Source organism: Ictidomys tridecemlineatus, chromosome 13 (assembly GCF_052094955.1).
Source record: "Ictidomys tridecemlineatus isolate mIctTri1 chromosome 13, mIctTri1.hap1, whole genome shotgun sequence".
Lineage (NCBI taxonomy): Eukaryota > Metazoa > Chordata > Mammalia > Rodentia > Sciuridae > Ictidomys > Ictidomys tridecemlineatus.
In genome coordinates, this window is record NC_135489.1 from 95822554 (window position 1) to 95842412 (window position 19859).

Here is a 19859-nt window from a genome sequence, read left to right on the forward strand (position 1 = left end):
TTGACATCGCCCACAATGTATTCATAATTATTTCAGATTCTTGATCTGAATTTTTCAAAATGCCCACTAAATCTAAGCCTGGTTTTGATGTTTGGTTTTCCTTGAAGAAATGTTCTCTGATTCTGTTTCTTCTTCTCCTTCCTCATCCTCTTCTTTTTTCTTCTTCTTCTTCATGTATACCTTGAAATTTTCTGTACAAAGTCACATATGATCTGCTGGGTGAAAGGTTCATCAATGTGCAGTGCGATGTTTCGTGCTTATCTGGTGAGTATTTTAGGCTGTTTACTGTTTGACATGGCCATGGGGGTGACAGACTGTATTTCCTCTGCTGTCCTTACTTTCGTCTCCGCTCTTGCCTGTTAGTTGCCCAGTGGATCCTTACTGATTATGGGCTGAGACAGTTCCTTCCTCTCTCATTATACAGAAGCCCTACTGAGGTGGTGCTGAAGTGAGCATATGGGACAGGAAGCACTCCCTAGTCTTAGGATTAGACCTCACAGTCTCACAGGGAGCCTTCATGCACTCCCAACCATGATAGGGCAGGAATGAAAGAGGGAGCAGGAGGTTGATGTTTGCCACTCCAAGTCACTTAAATGCAGATAAAGTCATAAAGATCAGCTCTGGCATGACACTTTCTCCTGTAGCAGCTTTTATAGAGTAGAACTAATACTCTGGTAATAGTTCAGAATGGTTATTTTCCCCATGCCATTGCCACAAACAGGGGTACTGTTTGATCCTCTGGTCTAAAGCCTGAGAACCTGACAAGGCTCCTGGAGGTAGCACCCAAGGGAGTGAGGGGCCCCAGTGCTCCCATGGCCTCTCTGGAGTTCAAGTCTCCAGCAACTGCTCCACTGCAGTTTAGGTTTCCTCACCCAGCACTGGTGCCGGTGCCAGGTGTGTGCGCCCTGGCTTCCCTTCAGGTACGCCTTGAGTCTCCAGATAAGAATGTCTCTGCAAATGTGAGAGTCACCGTTTGCCTGGGGACCTCAATTATCTGAAGGACCTAAGAAGAGGTGTGGATGCTCAGTTTGTCAGCCTTCCTGTTTTGAGAGTGGGAGTGAGGACTTCCAAGCTCCTTCTGTTCCAGGCTGGAAGCAGCATCTCCAACGACCTTGGCTCACTTCTTGCCCTCTACAGCTCTTCTACAGTTGATCTTCCAATGAGCAGTAGCCTGTGTCCTTGCACCACCTGTGAGGGTAGGGAGGCCCTAACCAAAAATTTCAAATCCTTCCTCCTGATAATGCTCTCCCCATAGGGCTGCTTGAAACCCTGCTCCAGGCCCAGCCAGTCACTCCCTCTCCTGAAGGCAGTATCTGGAGCTCACATTTGGGAGGGGTCATAAAAAGTCTCTCCTGGGTGATTGAGGCTGGGTTAGGGCAGCCTACAGAAGAGGGGAGAAACAGGCCTTCAAACTCTTTCAAAGTGGCATTGGGCTTACTCCTCTGTCACTACATGCTTCCTATAACATCTCAAGCAGTTTCTGAACCTTATATGCTTCAGCTCACCATTGAAAATAAATGACACTGAGTACTTGAGTTGCTTCACCTAAGGAAAAACCACTTGGGTGAAGCTGATATTCGGTGGATCTGTCATGAGGACTAGGTGTGAGTTGAGATCTCTTGGTTTAGAGTGCGAGAATGCCCACGGATCAGAGAATCTCCCAGACCCTGCAATAGGAAAGACATTGCCCGGGTCCCCAGCACCAGTCAGCCTGAGGTTTCCATAGCACCAACCGAAGGTGGTACTCAGCCCTGAACCACCCAAGCTCCCCTGACCCTGTGCAGAAGAAGCATGGACCACATGCTGTGCAAATAACTCATATGCAGACCATAGTTCTGAGCAGTCATGTTGGGTGAGATCACCTGTTTTGTTACCAGATGGAAAGCTCTTGTCTTCCACCTTCCATAGAGTATGGAGCTCCAAGACCCATCAAAGATGGTGGTTATACCATCATCCATTAGTAGAGGTGCTCTGGCCAAAGGCCAGGATTGTACTTAAAGCTCCTACAGTGTCTTCACACTGGAAAGGCCATTGTTGATCCTTCAGAAGGTCAAAGACAGGGAAGTCCTATTGCTAATGTTCATGAGAGTTCATCCATTCTCCTGTCCGTAAGGGTCCAGGAAATTGAGAAATATCAGGGTAGGAAACATTTACCACTGAAACCCATAAATGGTGTCCAGTTTATGTGACCATCTGCTAAATAAAAGCTCTCCCTTTCAACAAGGGATCTGAACATTGGGGGTGGGTATTGTGAGGCCTCTGGGTTCCTGTTGGCTGCATCAAAACCTGTGTCCAGCATATTTTTGGGAAAGACAGCCACACTACTTTAAAACTTATTTTTACTGGACCCCTAGTATAGGATCAGCTACATCAACAAGGTGACACTGGGATCCAACCCCAAGAGGCATGCGGACACAAGGGTAGGTGTACCCTGGGCCTTAGACAACAGGCACCATGTTCATGGGTGACTGGGCTGGGGAAGTGGACAGTGTCTACATGCCTGAAGCATCCTGTAGATGTAGATGAAAAGCACACCAGGTGTCAAAAAGGGGACAGAGCTCTGAAAATCGCTGCCTTATGAGGATGAGCTTTCAGTCTGGCATCAGGGCCTTCTCTCTGCTTCTTGACCAGATTCCAGCCCCCACCACCGACATCTGAGAGACCTCTGGCTACAGGACAGGACCAGTCATCATTCCTCAGGTCCACTGATTCAAACTAAGTCTGGGTTGTATGGTAGAAGTGTAGATAGCTTTTTACAAAATTGTTTTCAATATATCTGCATCAGATCACATATCTACTGAGGGGAAGCACTGCCTCCCTTACACTTGGACACCAGGTGTAAAGCCTGGCCTTCTCTGAACAATCCGGTGCTCCCCAGGGTAGGAGCAGTCAGCCAGAGCAGAGAGACCATGACTATTGCTTAGAAAGCCCCCTGGCTCCCAACTTCCTCACAGTCCACCCTATGGCAGTGCTTTCTGCCCCAGGGCCCCTTGGCTGAAGATTCCTAAGAAGACCCCTTCCTCTTCCTTCTGGAAGCCAGATGACCAAGTGGAAGGGAAAGGAGAGCACTGAGGGACAGAAGGAGCCCAGAGGGCAGCACAGCCAGAGGAACAGGAGGATGAGTCTTTTATTTGGGTTGGTTTGCTGAACTTGGCTTTGGGAGTGGCAGATGATGGACAGGGAAGCTGAGGAAAGGAGCTGTTTAGATCAACAGTGGTCTTGAGTGAGAGTAGCTGCAGCAAGAGGCCGGAGGCCTGGGCAGAGGAAATATGTAGGGCCCTGACAGTCACTCAGGGACCTGCTGCTGTAACATGAAGATAAGTGGCACAAGGAGCCAGGTCTGTGTGCACATGAGCGTGTTCCAGGGCCCGGGGCAGCCGGAAGCTCTCAGAGGCTGGGATGGAAAGTCTGTGGGAGGAGGGTCAGGCGGAGGGTCTGGCAGAGAACTCCGCTTCCTGACTTTACTGATCCAGTCAATGAAGTAGGCAACCCTGGTGAAGACGCTGGGGTAGATGGGAGGCCTGCAGTCCAGGCCCCAGCTGGCCAGTCCTACCAGGACCCAGGCACTGGGGCCATAGCAGACAAGAGGACCCCCAGAATCACCCTGAGGAAAGAGAGAGAGGAGTTAGGATGGGGGCTGAGTGGGGGCAGAAATACCAGGTGGCAATGTTGGACACCCTGGGCTGCCACTATGTCAAGCAGGGCCCTAGTGAAGGCCAATCAGTTCAAGCCCCCAATGAGGGACACCAGAATGAAGCAGCAAGAAGCTCCGGAGATGATCCTCCCAGTGGAGATCGTGTTTCCAAATCCATCAGTCCATAGCCCCTCCCTAAATACTATATTTAGTAGTACACCTGGGTAGCTGTGAGCACCATAGTTTATTCCTGTTTACTGCCGAGTAGTGCACTAGTGTAGGGATATTGTTTAGTTTATTCGTTCATTAGCCTGCTACTGATCTTTTAGCTTTTTCTTAGTTTTGAACTATTACCCAAGAAACCTGCTGTGAACTGTCTTGTAGTCATATAGATGTCTTTCTTGGACATCTACAAGTCTTACTTTCACTTCTGCTGGGTAAATACCTAACATTACTATGTCTGGATTGTATGGTAGAAGTGTATATAGCTTTTTACAAAATTGTTTTCAAAATATTTGCACCAGATTACAACGCTACCATTCGGGTATGTTGAGGGTTCCAGGTGCTTCACATCCTTGTCAACAACTGACGTGGCCAGTCATTTGAATTCAGCCATTTAATTAATGTGTAGAGGCATCTCACTGGTGTTTGAGTTTGTATTTCTCCTGTGCCTGACAATATTGAGAGGTTTTTTCATTTGCTTGTTTGATATCTAAATGAACTCTCTGGTAAAGGGTTTCTTTCAATCTTTTCAAATCTTTCCATTTTGAAATAATGTAGGATTAGGCTAGATTTGCAGGATACTACAGAGGATCTACATATCCTGCACCTAGCTTCCTCTAGTGTTAACATCTGACATAACCATGGTACAAATACTTAAACCAAGGAAGTAGAGATGGTACAATATTATTAAATAAATATTCAGATTTCACTAGGAACAAACATCCCTATTCTTTTTTAAAATATTTTTTCTTAGTTGTAGTTGGACACAATAAGTTTATTTTCTTTATTTTCATGTGGTGCTGAGGATTGAACCCAGCTCCTCACACACGCAAGGTGAGCACTCTACCAGTGAGTCTCTGCCCCCAAATATCCCTATTCTATTCCAAGATCCAATCCAGGATCCCATCTTATCTTTAAATACCAAGTTTTATTAACCTACTTCAGTCTCATTCATTCCTTCTTTTCTATGACATTGGCATTTTTGTATACTACCAACTAGATATTAGTATTATTTTTTATTACCAGGGACTGAATCCATGGGCTTTTCACGACTGTTCCACATCCACACTTTCTTTTATTTTTAATATGAAAACAGTCTCCCTAAGTTGCAAAATGTCTCACTAAATTGCTGAGGCTTGGCATGAATTTGCAGTCAACCTCCTGAACCACTGGGCTTACAGGTGTATTCCAACACACCAGGTGACCAATAGCCCCCCCAATTGTGGCTTACCCTTTATTTTTTGATGATTAGACAGCTGATATGAACTTACAGTAAAAACCCTGGGTACAAATATAATGTTAAAATACAGAAGAAAGCCAACAGTAAATCCTGTCTGCAGAAAATTCAGAATCAATTCCAAAGACTAAAAGGAAATCTGCTGGTTAGGGACAAGAAGGGAATGGAGAGTTGTGGGGAGGGCTGGTAACAGGTTGCATCAACCTCACAAAAGTCATCATGCTGTGCACTTACAAATAACTCATCCTGTGTGTATGCTACACATCAAAGTTTAAAACAGGCAACTAAAATGGATACTGTTTGAGGGTCCTCACAGCAGACAGCTTTGTGCTGGGATGGGCTGAGGAAGGTGCTGGTCTGAAGGAAGACTGATGAGGAATGGAGCCCACGGAAAATATGTAGAAGGAAGGAAGCAGGAAGTTTGGGGTCTCCACCAAGACACTTGAGGCCAACACAGGCCCCCCAGGGGAAACTGAGGCCAGCAGAACAGGCAAGAGAGCAGCAGAGCCCGACCTTACTTACTTGGCAGATGGCCTTTCCTGTTGAGAAGTCCCCCACACACAGCATCTCCTCCTGCACAGAGTAGTTCCTGCCTTCTCCAGGTGTTTGCCCATAGAAGGTATTGCAGATGGTGCTATTCATAAGACTCACCTTAGCTTCCTGGAGAGAGTAGGGCAGTAACAATGGCTCTGTGAAAATGAGAAGGAGGTGAGTGACATGCACTGTGCCTTAGCAAAGAACCCAGACGACTCAGAACCCCCACTCTGCCTGACGCTCACCACTACTCTCAAGCATGGGTTTCAAACCTCGGTTCAGTCTTCCATGCTAAGCCCCCCACCCTTTTCTCAAAGCTGTCCACATACTTAGCCTATTCCTCCAACAACAGAACAACCTTTCCTGTTCCACAAAGTGGCAAATCCCACTAATTATGTGACTCCACTCCCTGGAATTCAGCAACCATTCACTCACCCACCTATCCTCTCATGAACCATTCAGTCTACTCTCTACCCATCCATTACTAACCTTTTTGCCATCTCTTTATCCACTGACCTGCCCACCCACACGTCCACGCATTCACCCATTCCTCCATCCATCTACCCATCTTCCCACACTCATTTTCCATCTACTCTCATCAATCTCTCCATTCTTTCTTCCTTCTCCCCATCCACTAACACATACGACCACCCATCCACCAACTTCACCCATCCATCCATCCATCCATCATCCATCCATCCATGCATCCATCCATCCATCCATCCATCCAATCATCTTCCCATCCAATTCCACATTCATCCTCCCATCTGTCAATCCATCCATCCATCCATCCTCTCACCCCATCACTTATCTATTCACTTGTCCTTGTGCTAGGCATATTTTACACACTGAGGTACAGGTTGACATTTGAGTTGGAAGAGACAGAGCAAGTAGAAGAAATGAACAAACTGTTAAGTGCTATGGACCAGATAGAACAGGGAGATGACAGCAGGGATTGCCTATTTCAAAATAGTTCACATGATGGAGTAAAACTGGGAGTAGCTGAGCTGAGCTGTAAATGTCAAGAAGAAAGAAGTAATGCAAAGAGCAGAGGGGAAAGAAAGCTAGGCTGGGAAAACAGCAAAGTAAATGGTCTAGGGATGGAGGTGGCCTTGCTCAAGGAGGAGCAAAGTGGACAGTGCTGCGAGTTATCAGATATGTGAGGGATGCAGCAGGAGCTGAGGCAGAGAAGGGGCAGAGCACTGATACTATGTACAGCCTTATAGCCAAGGTGGGGAGTTGACATTTGATTCCACGTGCCCATAATAGGCCACCATGTGGGGACTTGAGTAGAAGTACACAGGATGGAAAATGGGAGAGAAATTTGGAGTCAACAGGCAGGAAACAGTGATTTATTGTGCCAGGGTGGAAAAGAGCAGTGGAGTTCCTACCAGGTGCCTTGGGACACTGTCTGGAACATTAAAACAAGACTTGGATCTTGTCTTCAAGGAAGAACCAGAATGTGTTTCTACACATATGTGTGCTGGGGGCTGGCCATCCCATGACTAGGGAGTGTTCCTAACACTGGGTGGGCAGGTATTAGGCTTGTGGGCAGAGCACTCACTGAAGACACGGTCTGTCCAAAACACCTCTAACACCTCTGTTGAGAGACACGGAACCAAATGCTGACCCCATGGATGATTACAAATTTGTACTGTTCTTTCTTTCATTGAAAATACACCAGAAGCATTTCCCCAAACCATCAACAATCCTTTCTTTATTAAATCATCCAGGCATAAGCCTTTGTCTATAATTCTCTTCTTTCAATCTGACAAGGCAACACAAAACCCCAAAGCTTTCTTCATTATGCAGTTTACATGACAAGAATGGGAAGTGGACAAGATAAGAGCTAGGTGAGCTCATAGACATTAACCATTCCTAAATTGGGATCACTGTGACTTCATCATGCAGGCTCTGGGGTCAGATGCCACATGTGACTTCCCACTTTTCCCAAGCACCTTTCCAAGGATTCTCAAAGGCCTGTGTGTTTAAAGTTTGGCCCCAACCCGTGACACTATTGGGAGGTGCTGGAATCTTGAAGGAATGGGGTGTACAGGAGGAGGGTAGGTCACTGGAGGTGTGCCCTTAAAGGGGATGTCAGGAACCCGGCCCCTCCTCTGGCTCTCTGCTTCCTGGGCAGCACTGCTCCATAACTTGCTCAGGATGTAAAGTCATCCCCATGTAACATCATAAACCATGAATCAAAATAACCCTTTCCTCTTTTTCAGTCATTATCTCAGGCAAGTTTGTTTTGCTTTGTTTTTACAGTAATGGAAAGCCAACTAACAACCCGGAACGGGACAGCCCCCAGGAACAGCTTTTGAGTTCATTCAAGTCATCCCAAACCTTGGCTGATTAAACACTCGAATCAAAAGCCACAAAGACTCCAACAACCCAGATTCTTGATTCTAGTTGTTAAGGATCCCCAGATATTCAGGGACTGGGCCACATGGAACTCTGAAGCCTAGAATCATACACTTTCAGAACTAAAGGGATGTAGCACTTGCCCAGTCCTCATCTGAGAGATCATGGAAATGAGGCACAGGGGGGTCAAGTCCAGGGGCTTCAGGAACCAGCCTGGGCCTCTTGCCTGGCTGAACCACCCCTCTCCTGTTGCCCTGATGCTTCCTCCTGTCCTTCATTTCCCTTCCTGCCTCTCCCAGGCCCCATCACTCTTCTCGGAGAGCCTTCCCCAGCCAGTTATCCAACAGGACCTTTGACTGGGCAGCTGCATGTCTGCACGTGGGAGGCAGACAGGAACCACATAGGGGGTGAAGTTCACAGGCAGGTGCAGCTGCAACATGGCAATGTCACTCCCGAAGACATAGAGCTTCTCAAAGTCTGGATGGGTGATAATCTGGTTCACGAGCATCTTCTGGGTGTGCTGGGTGTGCTGGTACAGCTGGGTGTTCCCCAGGAGGACCTCATAGTCCTGTGGTGCCTGGGATTTGCTGGAGGAGGAAGGGCCCATTATCAGCATCGTCTCTGATTCAGGGGCCCCCACTCTTCCTGCATCCTCATCCCACTGCCCACACTGCTCTGGACCCCCTTCTCCCAGCCCTGATTCCAGGCACCTTTGTCTCCTCCCTTCTAACACTCAGGAGCCTTCTCGCTCTGGGTTGATGAACATTCAACTCACAACCTCAGGACGCAGGGCTTCCCACCACCTCCTAGAACTGGAGGAGCTGAGAATCCTGGTGCTGGAAGGGTACTAAGGGGTGCCTCAGATCAAACCCTCTTACTTTCCTAGGAGGAGCTCTGGACCATTACCATGTTATGGTTCAGATCTTAAATGACTCCCATAGGTTCATGTGCAAAAGGCTTGGGTGCTGGTCTGTGGCAATAATGGGAAATGGCAGAAACTGTAAGCAGCAGAGCCTAGTGGAAATCAGTTAGGTCCTCAGGTTGGGGGTGCTCTTGACATGTTGGGACCATGTACCCTATTTGCTTCCTTGCTGCCATGAGGTGAAAGGGACTCCTCCACCATGTGCTCCTGTCACAGTGTACTGTTCTCCCACAGGCCTGAAACCATGTGGCCAAGTTTCCATGTACCGGAGGTACTAAGTAAACCGTGACCCAAAGTAAAATTACCTACTTTTGACTCAATTCTCAGATATTTTGTCACAATGACAAAAAGCTAACTCATATACCAGGTCTCTTCCTGTCACCTTTTGATCCATCCCTTGGCCTCACCACCTCCAACCCACTCCCTCAGGGTTGCTTTTCTCCACTTGGAGGTAAATGCTCACAAAGAATTTCTTAAATGCACAAATGAGTGCACAGAATTGAAGTTCTCCTGTTTCTGAAGGGGAATGAGTAACTTCATGGCTTTGTTCACACAGTTCTCAGACCTGTAGGGCCCCCATCCATATCACAAGCCCAACTCCTCCTTTAAGGAAGTCCCTTGACCCTGCCCCCACAATGTAGCTTCTCTCTGGACCCCTTCCCTCACATCTGCCCTCCTTGCCCACTTTGAGCTTCTTCCTGCATCATGCTGACTGAAGCTTGTTCCTTGTCTTCCTGAAAAGATGGAGACACACTGGCATGGGATCTCGCCACCCCTCCCCCCCCCCCGATGTCATGGAGGGTTTCAGGGGACCCTGCACAGATTCAAGAGAAGCTAGCTGAGGATTCAGGGACAGCAAGTGTACAAATTGCAACTCCCCTACCTGGGCTATGAGTCCCTCCTTCCCTCTGGGTCCCTCCACATGTGTTCTGAAGTTAGCCACAGAGACAGGCCCAGGAGGGCCAGGAGAGGTAGACTCCTGACTGTCCATGTCACTCTCCAAGGCTGGGGAACCCTACTCTCCCCACCAACGCAGCCTGACACATGGGGCAGGGGTAACTCTGGCTCCTCCCAGGAATGAAGTTTAACAAAAGTAATGAAAGAAATCATTTCACTGCTGATCATATCTGGTCTCTGACTAGATTCTTACTCTCAGGAGTGTAGGGTAAGGTGCCAATGTTCTCAGCACACGTCCTTGTCAGGGGGGACAGACATAGGGAAGAGGGGTCTCTCAGCGGGGGCTGAGGATGAAGGATGATAAGGACCCAGGAAATGAAGAAAGCACTGGGTGGCCAGTGGGGAGGACAGTCCAGGTGGAGCAGACACTGGATCAAAGAAGGAGCAGTGTGCATTTGGTGGCAGCACAGGGACCCCAGCAATACCCAGAGGAGGGCCATCCCCTCTGATCCCCTTTTCTCTTCTCACCCTTCCTCCCCTGCCAAACCCCCTGAGAGGGCCCCAGGAAGCATAACTCACTTGAGAAAGCACTGGGCTGTGGAAAGCAGCCAGTGGGCGTCAATGAGGACAGCTCCGCAGAGATGCTGGCCCAGGTAGAGCAGGCTGGCCTGCCACGGCCACTGGCCACTCACCGAATCATGGCCACCATACACCTTCCCTATCATCTTGGTCTTCCTGCACACTGTGGAGACAATCCCCCCAGATCTGTTAGAGATACATGTGGTGTCCCATACCACCCCAAGGAGGTCCCTCCTTCACTTCACACATGGGAAGGCCAAGGTCAAGGGACAAGTGACCCAGCCCAAATGATTGAGGGCTGTCTTGGCTTCTGACTTCAGTCATCACAGCCCAGGCCTAGATGGCCTAGTACAGCTGAGCAAGAGCTGTGGGGATATTGGTCTGGGGGTCTGGACAGGAAGGGGCAAGGTGAAAGGCTGCTCACAGCACAGCCCTGGGACTGGGAAGGATTCCCTGGGGCCTCACTCCTTCCACCAACACAACTCTATGCCTACTTTGCAGATGAGGGGAGTGAAGTTCTCTGGGGTTACTAATCTTACTTTTCAGAGGTCCTAGTTTCTAGGCAGCTGTTTTCACTCCACACCCTCCACCCCAGTGTCATGAGGAGCAAAGTCACCAGCAGGTGTCTGTAGTACTGTGTGACCTGGGGCAACTGACCCCCACCCCCTCATGGCATGCTCCATTGCTAAAGGGGTGGGGCAGATGGAGACAACTCTGTTTAGAAGACTTCTATCTGGGGGAGGATCCATGGTCCTCACAGTTGAGAAGGGTTATCTTGGTCCCTGGCTGTGCTCCCAGATTTCTGGAAAGGGACCTGAGACTCCTGAGCCTGACTGCCTCTGCCTCTGGGCCCCCTACAGCCCTGGGCCAGACCTGGGCCACGCATCCTGTTCCACAGCCTCATGCCTGAGCTCTGGCAGGGATTCCCACCCATAAAATCTCCGCCAGATTGGGAAACCTGACCTACCTTGGGTGATGTCCTCTTGGTGGACGTCTGCTTCAGGGTAGAGACAAAGAGAACACACTGGTGGCTTCTCACTGCCCGCCTGGGCCTGCTCCTGCCTCCTCCAGCCTCTCCCACCAGCCCCTACTGCAAAGGGACCTTGGGCCCCGCCCACACAGCCCCAGACCCTGCTGGCTATGGGCTCCAGGTCCTCCTGTTCTCCTGGGAGTTCATCTGCCTTTCCTGGCGGCTGCCAGAAACCAGGGGTACAGGCTGCCTGGAGATGGAGAGACCACAGCAACAACAACGGCCGCAGAGCCATGAGCCTGGCCTGGTGCCCATCCGGGACTGCTGGACTCTGGGGATGACCCCACCCTGACCTGCACCTACCCATGCGCAGAGGGTTCCTCACCCTGCCATGAGACAGGCATCAACACTCCAGCTACCGCACCCACCACCCACCCTCCACCCACCTGACTGTGCCCTCAGCTGCCACCACAGGCACTGGAGGCCCTGGCCCTCATCCCAAGACAGACCCCCCTCACACACACTGGCCCAGTACCCTGACCCCTCCCACACCATCCTTGACCCAATCAAGGACCCAGATCAATGAGAAAAGGAAGAGGAGGCTACCCATAGAAAAAGAGAAAGGATATTCAATAGTAATTCATCCCAGGGTTGTGGCCCAGAGGCAGGGCCATCCTGCATTCCAAGGCAGCTCTCTATGTAACACACTGAGTTTGGAATAGTCAATCTACATTTATTTTCCCATTTCTTTTGCTTCATTTCTGGATTATAAACATCAGACTACAAGGAACTCATCAATCACTTTCAAAAAAAAGGGGGATCAAATGGAGTCGAATTGGTTCTGAGCACTTACAATGGAACAGGAGGTCACTGAAAATCACATCTCAGATGCATACCTGGACAATTCTTTTATTCACCTGCTGTCCAAAGTGGGCCAAACCGCCAGTTTCCTGAAACATTGCTAAACTCTGCTGATTTTCTGTACAAACTATTCCTTCCAACCAACTATTCAGAGACTGAGTCTGCACCTATGTTTGTTCCCACAAAATAGCTTGATTTTTCATGTACCAGTATAGAACAAAAAACAAAACGAATGCTGGTGAGGATGAGTGGGAAAAGAAACATTGTACACCACTGATGAGAATGTAAATTAGTATCATCCCTCTGCATAAAAGTATGGAGGTACCCCAAAAAGCTAAACATAAATTGTTTATACCATCCAGCTATCTCATTCCTGACATATACCCAAAGGAATCAAAGCAAGCATAGTAAAGAGATACCTGCATACACAGGAATGAGATATCTTCATCTATGTACTGTTCTCAATAGCCAAGCTATGAAGTCAGTCTAGATGCCCATCAAGAGAAGAATGCGTCAACAAAATGTGCTACATAAACCAGTCCTCATGGTGCATCCCAATGGCACAGGAGACTGAGGCAGGATGAGCTCAAGTTCCAGGCCAGTGTAACAACTTTGTAACAACCTATCTCCAAATTTTAAAAGGGACTAAGGAGAAGTTGTTCATTCATAGAGCCCCCTGGGTTCAATACCCACCCAGTACGATTTTAAAAAAAGAACTTCATATATGTGAGAAATAGAAAATCTGATGATTCATGTTCAAAAAGTAAATTCTCAAGTAAGTAGATTTTAGAAATTCTAAATACAGGGAAAAGAGAAGGCAGAGTAGAAAATCACTAAAGGACAGTTTATGCAGTACCATTCATATGTGGCAGCCTTGAGACTTAAACACATATAGTCTCCTAGAAAAATAGGATGTGGGAATAGGGACCTGTTTAACAGATTAACAGGAGGAAATACCACATTGAGAAACATTAATTGAAGGGGAAAGAGATCTTAAATGTGGAAAGAGAGTTTTCTTATATGGGAATGTGGCATCTTAGGCAAAGTTCACTAAGGTTGTGACCTTCTTAACCAATCTTAGTTCTTAACCAATGAGGAACTGGGGGAGTGAACTTGTGTTTAAGAGGATAAAATACATATTGTACCTTCTCTGTAAAAGTCTCACTTCTGTTGCACTCTGTGTCTCCATGTTCTTTCCCTGGGATTGGACAAAAGATCGTGTTTCAGAAACACATGCGTGTGCGTGCGCGCGCACACACACACACACAGAGAGAGAGAGAGAGAGAGAGCGAGAGAGAGAGAGAGAGAAACAGAGACAGAGAGAGAAATATTAGTATTATTCAGCTATAAAGAAAAATAATACCATGTCCTTTCAGGAAAATGGATAAAATTATAGATCACAATATGAACAAAATAAGCAAGACTCACAAAGACAAGTGGAAATGTGTTCTCTCATATGAGAAATCTTGAGGGAAAATATGATATTAAAGAGGGTCTACAAGGGATAGAGGAGGGAATCCGGGGGAGGAAGATTAATATAAAAGGAGGAAAAGGGAAATGTAGCTACAATCAAAGCTCCTTAGAATCACGTATGGAAATTTCCCAATGAAACCCATTATTCTGTACAATTTATATTCCCTAATGTGTATAACAAAATTAAACTAGATAAGCCTCTAATCGTTTTTTAATTTGTGAAAGGAAAAGACTGTGAATGGTAATGAAACCCATGAAAATATGTTCCACATCCTTAGTAATGAGAGAAAGGTAAATTAATACTACAATGAAACACCATTTAATTTCATTACAATGGCTAATGAAACAGACAATACCAAATGTTGGCAAGGATGTAGAAAAAGTGGAACCCAGACACATTTCAGAAGGAATATAACATAAGGCATCCTTTAGAAAGAAGTTTGGAAATTTATAAAATACCAAACATAAAGTTACCACGTGACCCAGTAGTTTCACTTCTCAGAATCTACCTAAGAGAAAAAAAACACATGTCCCCAAAGAAAGAAAACTAAAGAATAAAATTAAAGAAAACTAAAGAATAACACAAAATAGATCAACTTAGAAACATGTGTCTCCATGAATACTTGCAGAAGAATTTTCATAACAGCATTGTTCATAATATCCCCATTCTGCAAATGCCTGTCAACTGGTAAACAAATATCAAAGTGTGGTACAAGTATGCTTTGGAAGAAAACATAACAAAACACAGGTAAGTGCCACAGCCTAGAAATTCAAAAACATTACCCTAAGTGGAGGAAGCCAGTTGCAGAGGACAACAAATTCTGGGTTTCTATTTATCTGAAATGCCCAGGAAATGAAAAAAAAATTTTTTAAAAATCTGGTAGTTATCTAGGGGTAGAGGTCGGAGTGGAGATTAAAATAGCAAATTGGGTGATTATGGCACAAATCTATGAATTTAACACTGTTTCAACGAAAAAAAATTAAAGCAGAGAGATAATGCTTTAGGACACATAAGATGGAGTTGGGAGAACATTGCAAGTCACATGTGAGACCTGGGAGCACTCACAACTGAACCACTGAATTTGGCACCTGCCCAAGTGCATGCTGGCTGCATGGAGAGCCTTAACGGCAAGGCTTTGGGATGACAGCACTGAGAGTCGGGAATTAAGACTGCTGCTGGAAAAATTAAGCCATTTTGTAGGAAGGGACATGAGTAAAATCTGAGTCTCTGGAGAGTTTGGTGGAAGGAGTGGTTTGTACAGAAGATCAAGAGTTTAACATTGTTTCAGGAAACAGGTAGTTTGACCCACTTGGGTCAGCATGGTGCTGTAGGGTGCAGCCCAGATGATGGTTGAGCTGTGGTTCCCAGTGATGTCTGATTAACAATGGCTTCTTGCTCCATTTCAAGTGCCTAGAACCAATGCTGCTCTATTTGATTTTTTTTCCTGACATAGGCTAATAAAATAAGTTCCCTACAATCTGAACTTTATGGTCAGACATGAAGGAAAAGTTATAAGGAAATAAGAGTATATTGGATAAGAGAACAATAGAACAAGTAGATACAATGACAACAGGTATTTATGCCCCAATCATCAGTGCCATTAATTATATAAAAGAGACACTTCATGAGTTAAACTTTCAGAGAGACCAAGGTACAATAATTCCTTGAATCACATAATAATGGAATGAAAATAAAAATGAACACCAAAACCCCACAAGAACTAAATGAAGATATAGAGATTGAACAATACATGTTTGAATGATGAATGGATGATAGAAGAAATCAGGGAAGAAATTTGTAAAAAATTCTTAGATGCAAATGAGAATCGTGATACAATATACCAGTAAGTGTAGGTCAGTATGAAGTTAGTTCTAAGAGGAATGTTTAAACAATCAAATGATGCATCTAAAGGCCCTTAAGAAAGAACAAACCAAATCCAAAAAGAGAAGAAGGAAGGAAATAATTAAGATCAAAGCAAAAATTAATGAAATTGAGAATGAAGAAAATATAAATGCTCCATTAAACTAAGAGTTTTTGAAAACATAAAAAGATGGATAAGCCCTTAACCAAAAAAAGACTCAAATTAATAAATTCAGAGTTGAAAAAGTAGAAATCATCACACATATCACAGAAACAAAAAAATCATTATGGATTATTTTGAAAAATTATACACCAATCAACTGGAAAACCCAGGGAAAATGGGTACATTTCTACACAGCTATAATCTGCAAAAATTGAAGTCAGAGGAAAAAGAAGGTCTAAACAGACCAGTAACTAGCAATGAGAAGCAGTAATGAAAAGCTTGTAAGAAATAAAACCCCAGGTCTAGATGGATTCTCAGCTAAATTCTAGGAGACTTTAGGAAGAACTCATGCCAGTGCTCCATGAAATGGAAAGGGATGGAATAAGTCCAAGTTCCCTCTGTGAAGTCTGTATCCCTCTAAGTCAAAACCAGATAAGGACACACTGAGGAAAGAAAACTGCAGACCAATATCCCACATGAACTTAAATGCAAAATTTCTTAATAAAATGTTAGCAAATCACATTGAAAAACATGTTAAGGGTATACAACATGACCAAGATGGATCAAAGAGCCAGGGATCAGACCAGAAATTATGCCTCCTTTAGAAGCAAATGGAGACTCAACACTCCAAGAATGACTTTCTTAATAGGACCCACACAATTCAGGAAATAAGGGCAAGAGTTAATAAATGGGTGTGTATTGAATAAAAAAAAACTTATGGACAGCAAAGGAAACAAGATTTTGGAACCTATAGATTGAGAAAAAAATCTTTGCTACTCTTCTGACCAAGAAATACAGAATACATAAAGAACTCAGAATGCTTAACATCAAAAATCAAACAATGCAATAATAAATGAGCAAAAGAAACAGACACTTCTCAAAAGAAGAAATAAAAATGGCCAACAAATACATGAATAAAATGTTCAATACCATTAGCAATTAGGGAAATTAACAACCCCAAGATTTCATCTCACTCCAGTCAACAAGACAGCATCAAGAAAACAAAGAATAATAAATGCTGGAGAATATGAAAAAACACAGCAACACTTACACACTATTGATGTGGCTGTAAATTAGTAGAAACTCTATGGAAATAAGTATGGGTGCTCCTCAAAACACTAGAACTGAAGCCACCATATTACCTAGCAATACCACTCCTTGGTATTTATCCTGAAGATTTAAGGTCATCAAGCTATAGTGATACATGCACACCCACCTTTGGAGCAGCACAATTCACTATATCCAAATATGAAACCTAGGCCCATCCAAAGATGGAGTAAGAAAAAGTGATATGTATTGCATGGCTCTCTCTTGTCCAGTGTGGCTGTGGAGTCTCGAACCAAGACCTCCAGAGACCAAGCTAGAAGCAGGTCTCATTTGATTACGTAGTTACCAAGTATATATACTTGGGCTGTAGCTAAGCAGATTATAGGCAGCCACCAATACAGTTTCTGGCCAATTGACCCTGCAACAACCAATCAAGGAGGAAGCCATGGAGCAAGCGCTGGGACTGCAACATGTGGCCTCACTCTCAGCCTCTGTGCCTATGGGGTAAGCAGTTTGCCGCTCACGTGCCCAGCACAAGGGAAGTGATTTGCCACACTGGTGCCCTTAATGTATGCCATGTATGCAGGACTCCAAGCACTTGTCCCCACAACATGTGTGTGTATGTGTGTGTGTGTCTATACATAAACATATAATAGAGACTTATTCAGTGTAAAGTAAAATTAAATTATGTCAATTTGAAGGAAAATGAATGGAACTGGAGTCCCTTAAGTTAAGCAATATCTTCTAAAATGAGAACATCAACAGTTGGATGTTTTCTCTCATATGTGAAATCTATAGAAGAAAAAGATAAATAGAGGTGGCGGCTCATGAAAATTGAAGGAACATAAGTAGATTTGATGAAAGGGACTATAGGGAGGAAGCAGGAAGAGAAAGGAAGAGAATGATATTGTTTAATTATATTCTTATTTCTTGTGCAATATGAATAAGAAAGAACAATTCTCACCAACACCAAAATAACCAGTTGCCCTTATGAGAGCTGGAAATACTGTGAAGGTTAATCTGATGCTATGTCAATATGAGATGTCATATGGCATGCTCTTTCTGTCAGCAAATACAGTCCTAGACTCAGAAGTGAGTCAGCTTCTGTGGTACCTGATTGATCTGGGATGAGTTCACGCCACACTCCAGAAATAAGAAAATGTCTTTTGGCCATGCCCAGTAAATCCCAGAAACCCCCAAGAAAGGAAAACCAGGAGACCAGATTCTAGGAAAGACCTGGAAGGAGGTGGAGCCATCAAAACAGCTACAACCTAGATGGAAGGTACCTCACACCATCAGCTTTCTCTATGGCTATAAAGGTACAGGGCAAACCAACTTGGATCCTTCTTGCCTGGGTAAAACCCCCCTCTGGATCCTGAAGAGACTCCAGACTCACTCACAACTTCATAGAATTCATCCTATGCCTGTGAAATTCTCAGAGAACTCTGCTTTTTTTTTTTTCCCCGGCATTATACCTCCTCAAAATCAGATCAGCAGCTCATAATTATGAAGTGAGGTTTGCTTGTTCTCTTTGCTGCTCCACTTCTGCCTTAGGACAAATTCTCCAATTACAAAGCCCCAGACACCACCACCCACACTTCTGAACACACACCACATTCCCCTCAGTCAGTCCTAAACAGAACAAGGTCCAAATGAGGAATGCACAGCAACACATTAGGGACCCCACCACCCACCAAAGGAACAGGGGAACACCCCAGCCCTCTGTACTCTACCAACCCTCCAGGACCAGCACAGGCCTCATTTTCTCACCCAAATAATCGCCCTGTGATCCTCCTGCCCATCAAGACGGAAGGAAAATTTCGGGCACCCAGAAAGAGCCACAAGGAGCCCCCAACAGCCCCCCACCACGCTGAGAGCACATCCTCAGTGTCACTGCGCAATACACGAGCACCACACATTAATAATACAACAGGAGTCTCTTTATTGCACACGACTTGGGGTCACACCGTTCTCCCGTCATCATTCAGGTGCTCTGTCCCCCAACAGCCCACCTACGAGGGCCGTCAATCACGGTGTGACCACAGGGGACCCAGCACACTCCGCTCAGTGTGTTCCCTTCTGCAAAGTCGCTAACGTCACGGGAAACGCGCGTCCTTCAGCCTAACAACCCTGATGCCAGCTGACGGTGTCCCCAACATTCAGAGCTTTCACAGCGACAAGGAGACGACCTTCACCACTTCCTCTGACACCGACAGGAGCCGCGGACCTGCTGACCAGGACCGCGCTGCTCAGGCACCGCACAGGTGCCCCGGAGCCCGGGCCCCACACAGGCTGCAAGGGTCACGGAGGGACGGCGCCCCAAAGTGGGGGCCGCACTGGCCAACGGCCCCTCACTTCCGGGCCTGGTGCGGGCGGCCCACGTCCAGGGGAGGCCAGGACGGCGCTGCCCGGCGAGGCACAGGGGCCAGAGGACCAGGAAGGGACACCTTGGGGACGGGAGAGGCTCGCGGGTCCGGTACCTCGGGCCTCTGGGACTGAGTCTGGACGCCGCCTCGGGAGCCCTGCCGGCCGTTGGGAGCCCGCCAACCGCGCTCGCGCCTGCGCCTTGCCCCGCTGCAGCCCCAACGGACGCTGGAGCAGTTGGAGGGCGACCAGAGAGCATGCGCTTCCAGCCAAGTACGTGCGCATGCGCGAGGGGTGCAGGAGGGACCTGGGGGCGCCCTGCAGGAGGATGAGGTGGGTCGGGAAGCCTGCCAGGTGTCTCCAGCAAAGCGGCTCCTCCTCCAGAGCCTCTGGGCTGGCCCTTCTTTCAGCCTGAGCGTCTTTAATGACGAAGTGATTTTCACTGCTATGACTTAGACACCGCCCTGTGCAGCCCTTGGGAGCTCTCTACCCTGAAGCACTGGCTCCCCATTTGGGCCCAGTGTTTTCACCCCCTTCCCACTAACTCCCTTTGGTTCCTGTTCACTCGTCCAGACATCAGTGTGTGCTTTCCTCCTAGTCCAGCTGCAGGTTCCATTAAAGAATTATAGGTCTGGGTAACACTCTGAAAACCCCATTCCTTGATTTTGCCTACTGAGCACATTATTGCATACGGACAGCCCTCCCAGTATATACAGATGCCCACATGTTCT

General features: G+C 46.4%; 1 protein-coding gene across 1 annotated transcript; it reads right to left on the reverse strand.

Moving 5' to 3' along the window:
- Nucleotides 1-3109: 3109 nt before the first annotated feature.
- LOC144370032 (putative serine protease 47) lies at nucleotides 3110-19388 on the reverse strand. The gene is made up of 6 exons (XM_078030630.1): nucleotides 19245-19388; nucleotides 11357-11383; nucleotides 10390-10552; nucleotides 8342-8578; nucleotides 5616-5753; nucleotides 3110-3604 (listed from the first exon to the last, which is right to left on the reverse strand). Exons 3-5 carry the CDS (start codon nucleotides 10533-10535, stop codon nucleotides 5741-5743), a joined length of 396 nt encoding a protein of 131 aa, XP_077886756.1. The 5' UTR covers nucleotides 10536-10552; nucleotides 11357-11383; nucleotides 19245-19388; the 3' UTR covers nucleotides 3110-3604; nucleotides 5616-5740.
- Between the last annotated feature and the right edge of the window lie 471 nt (nucleotides 19389-19859).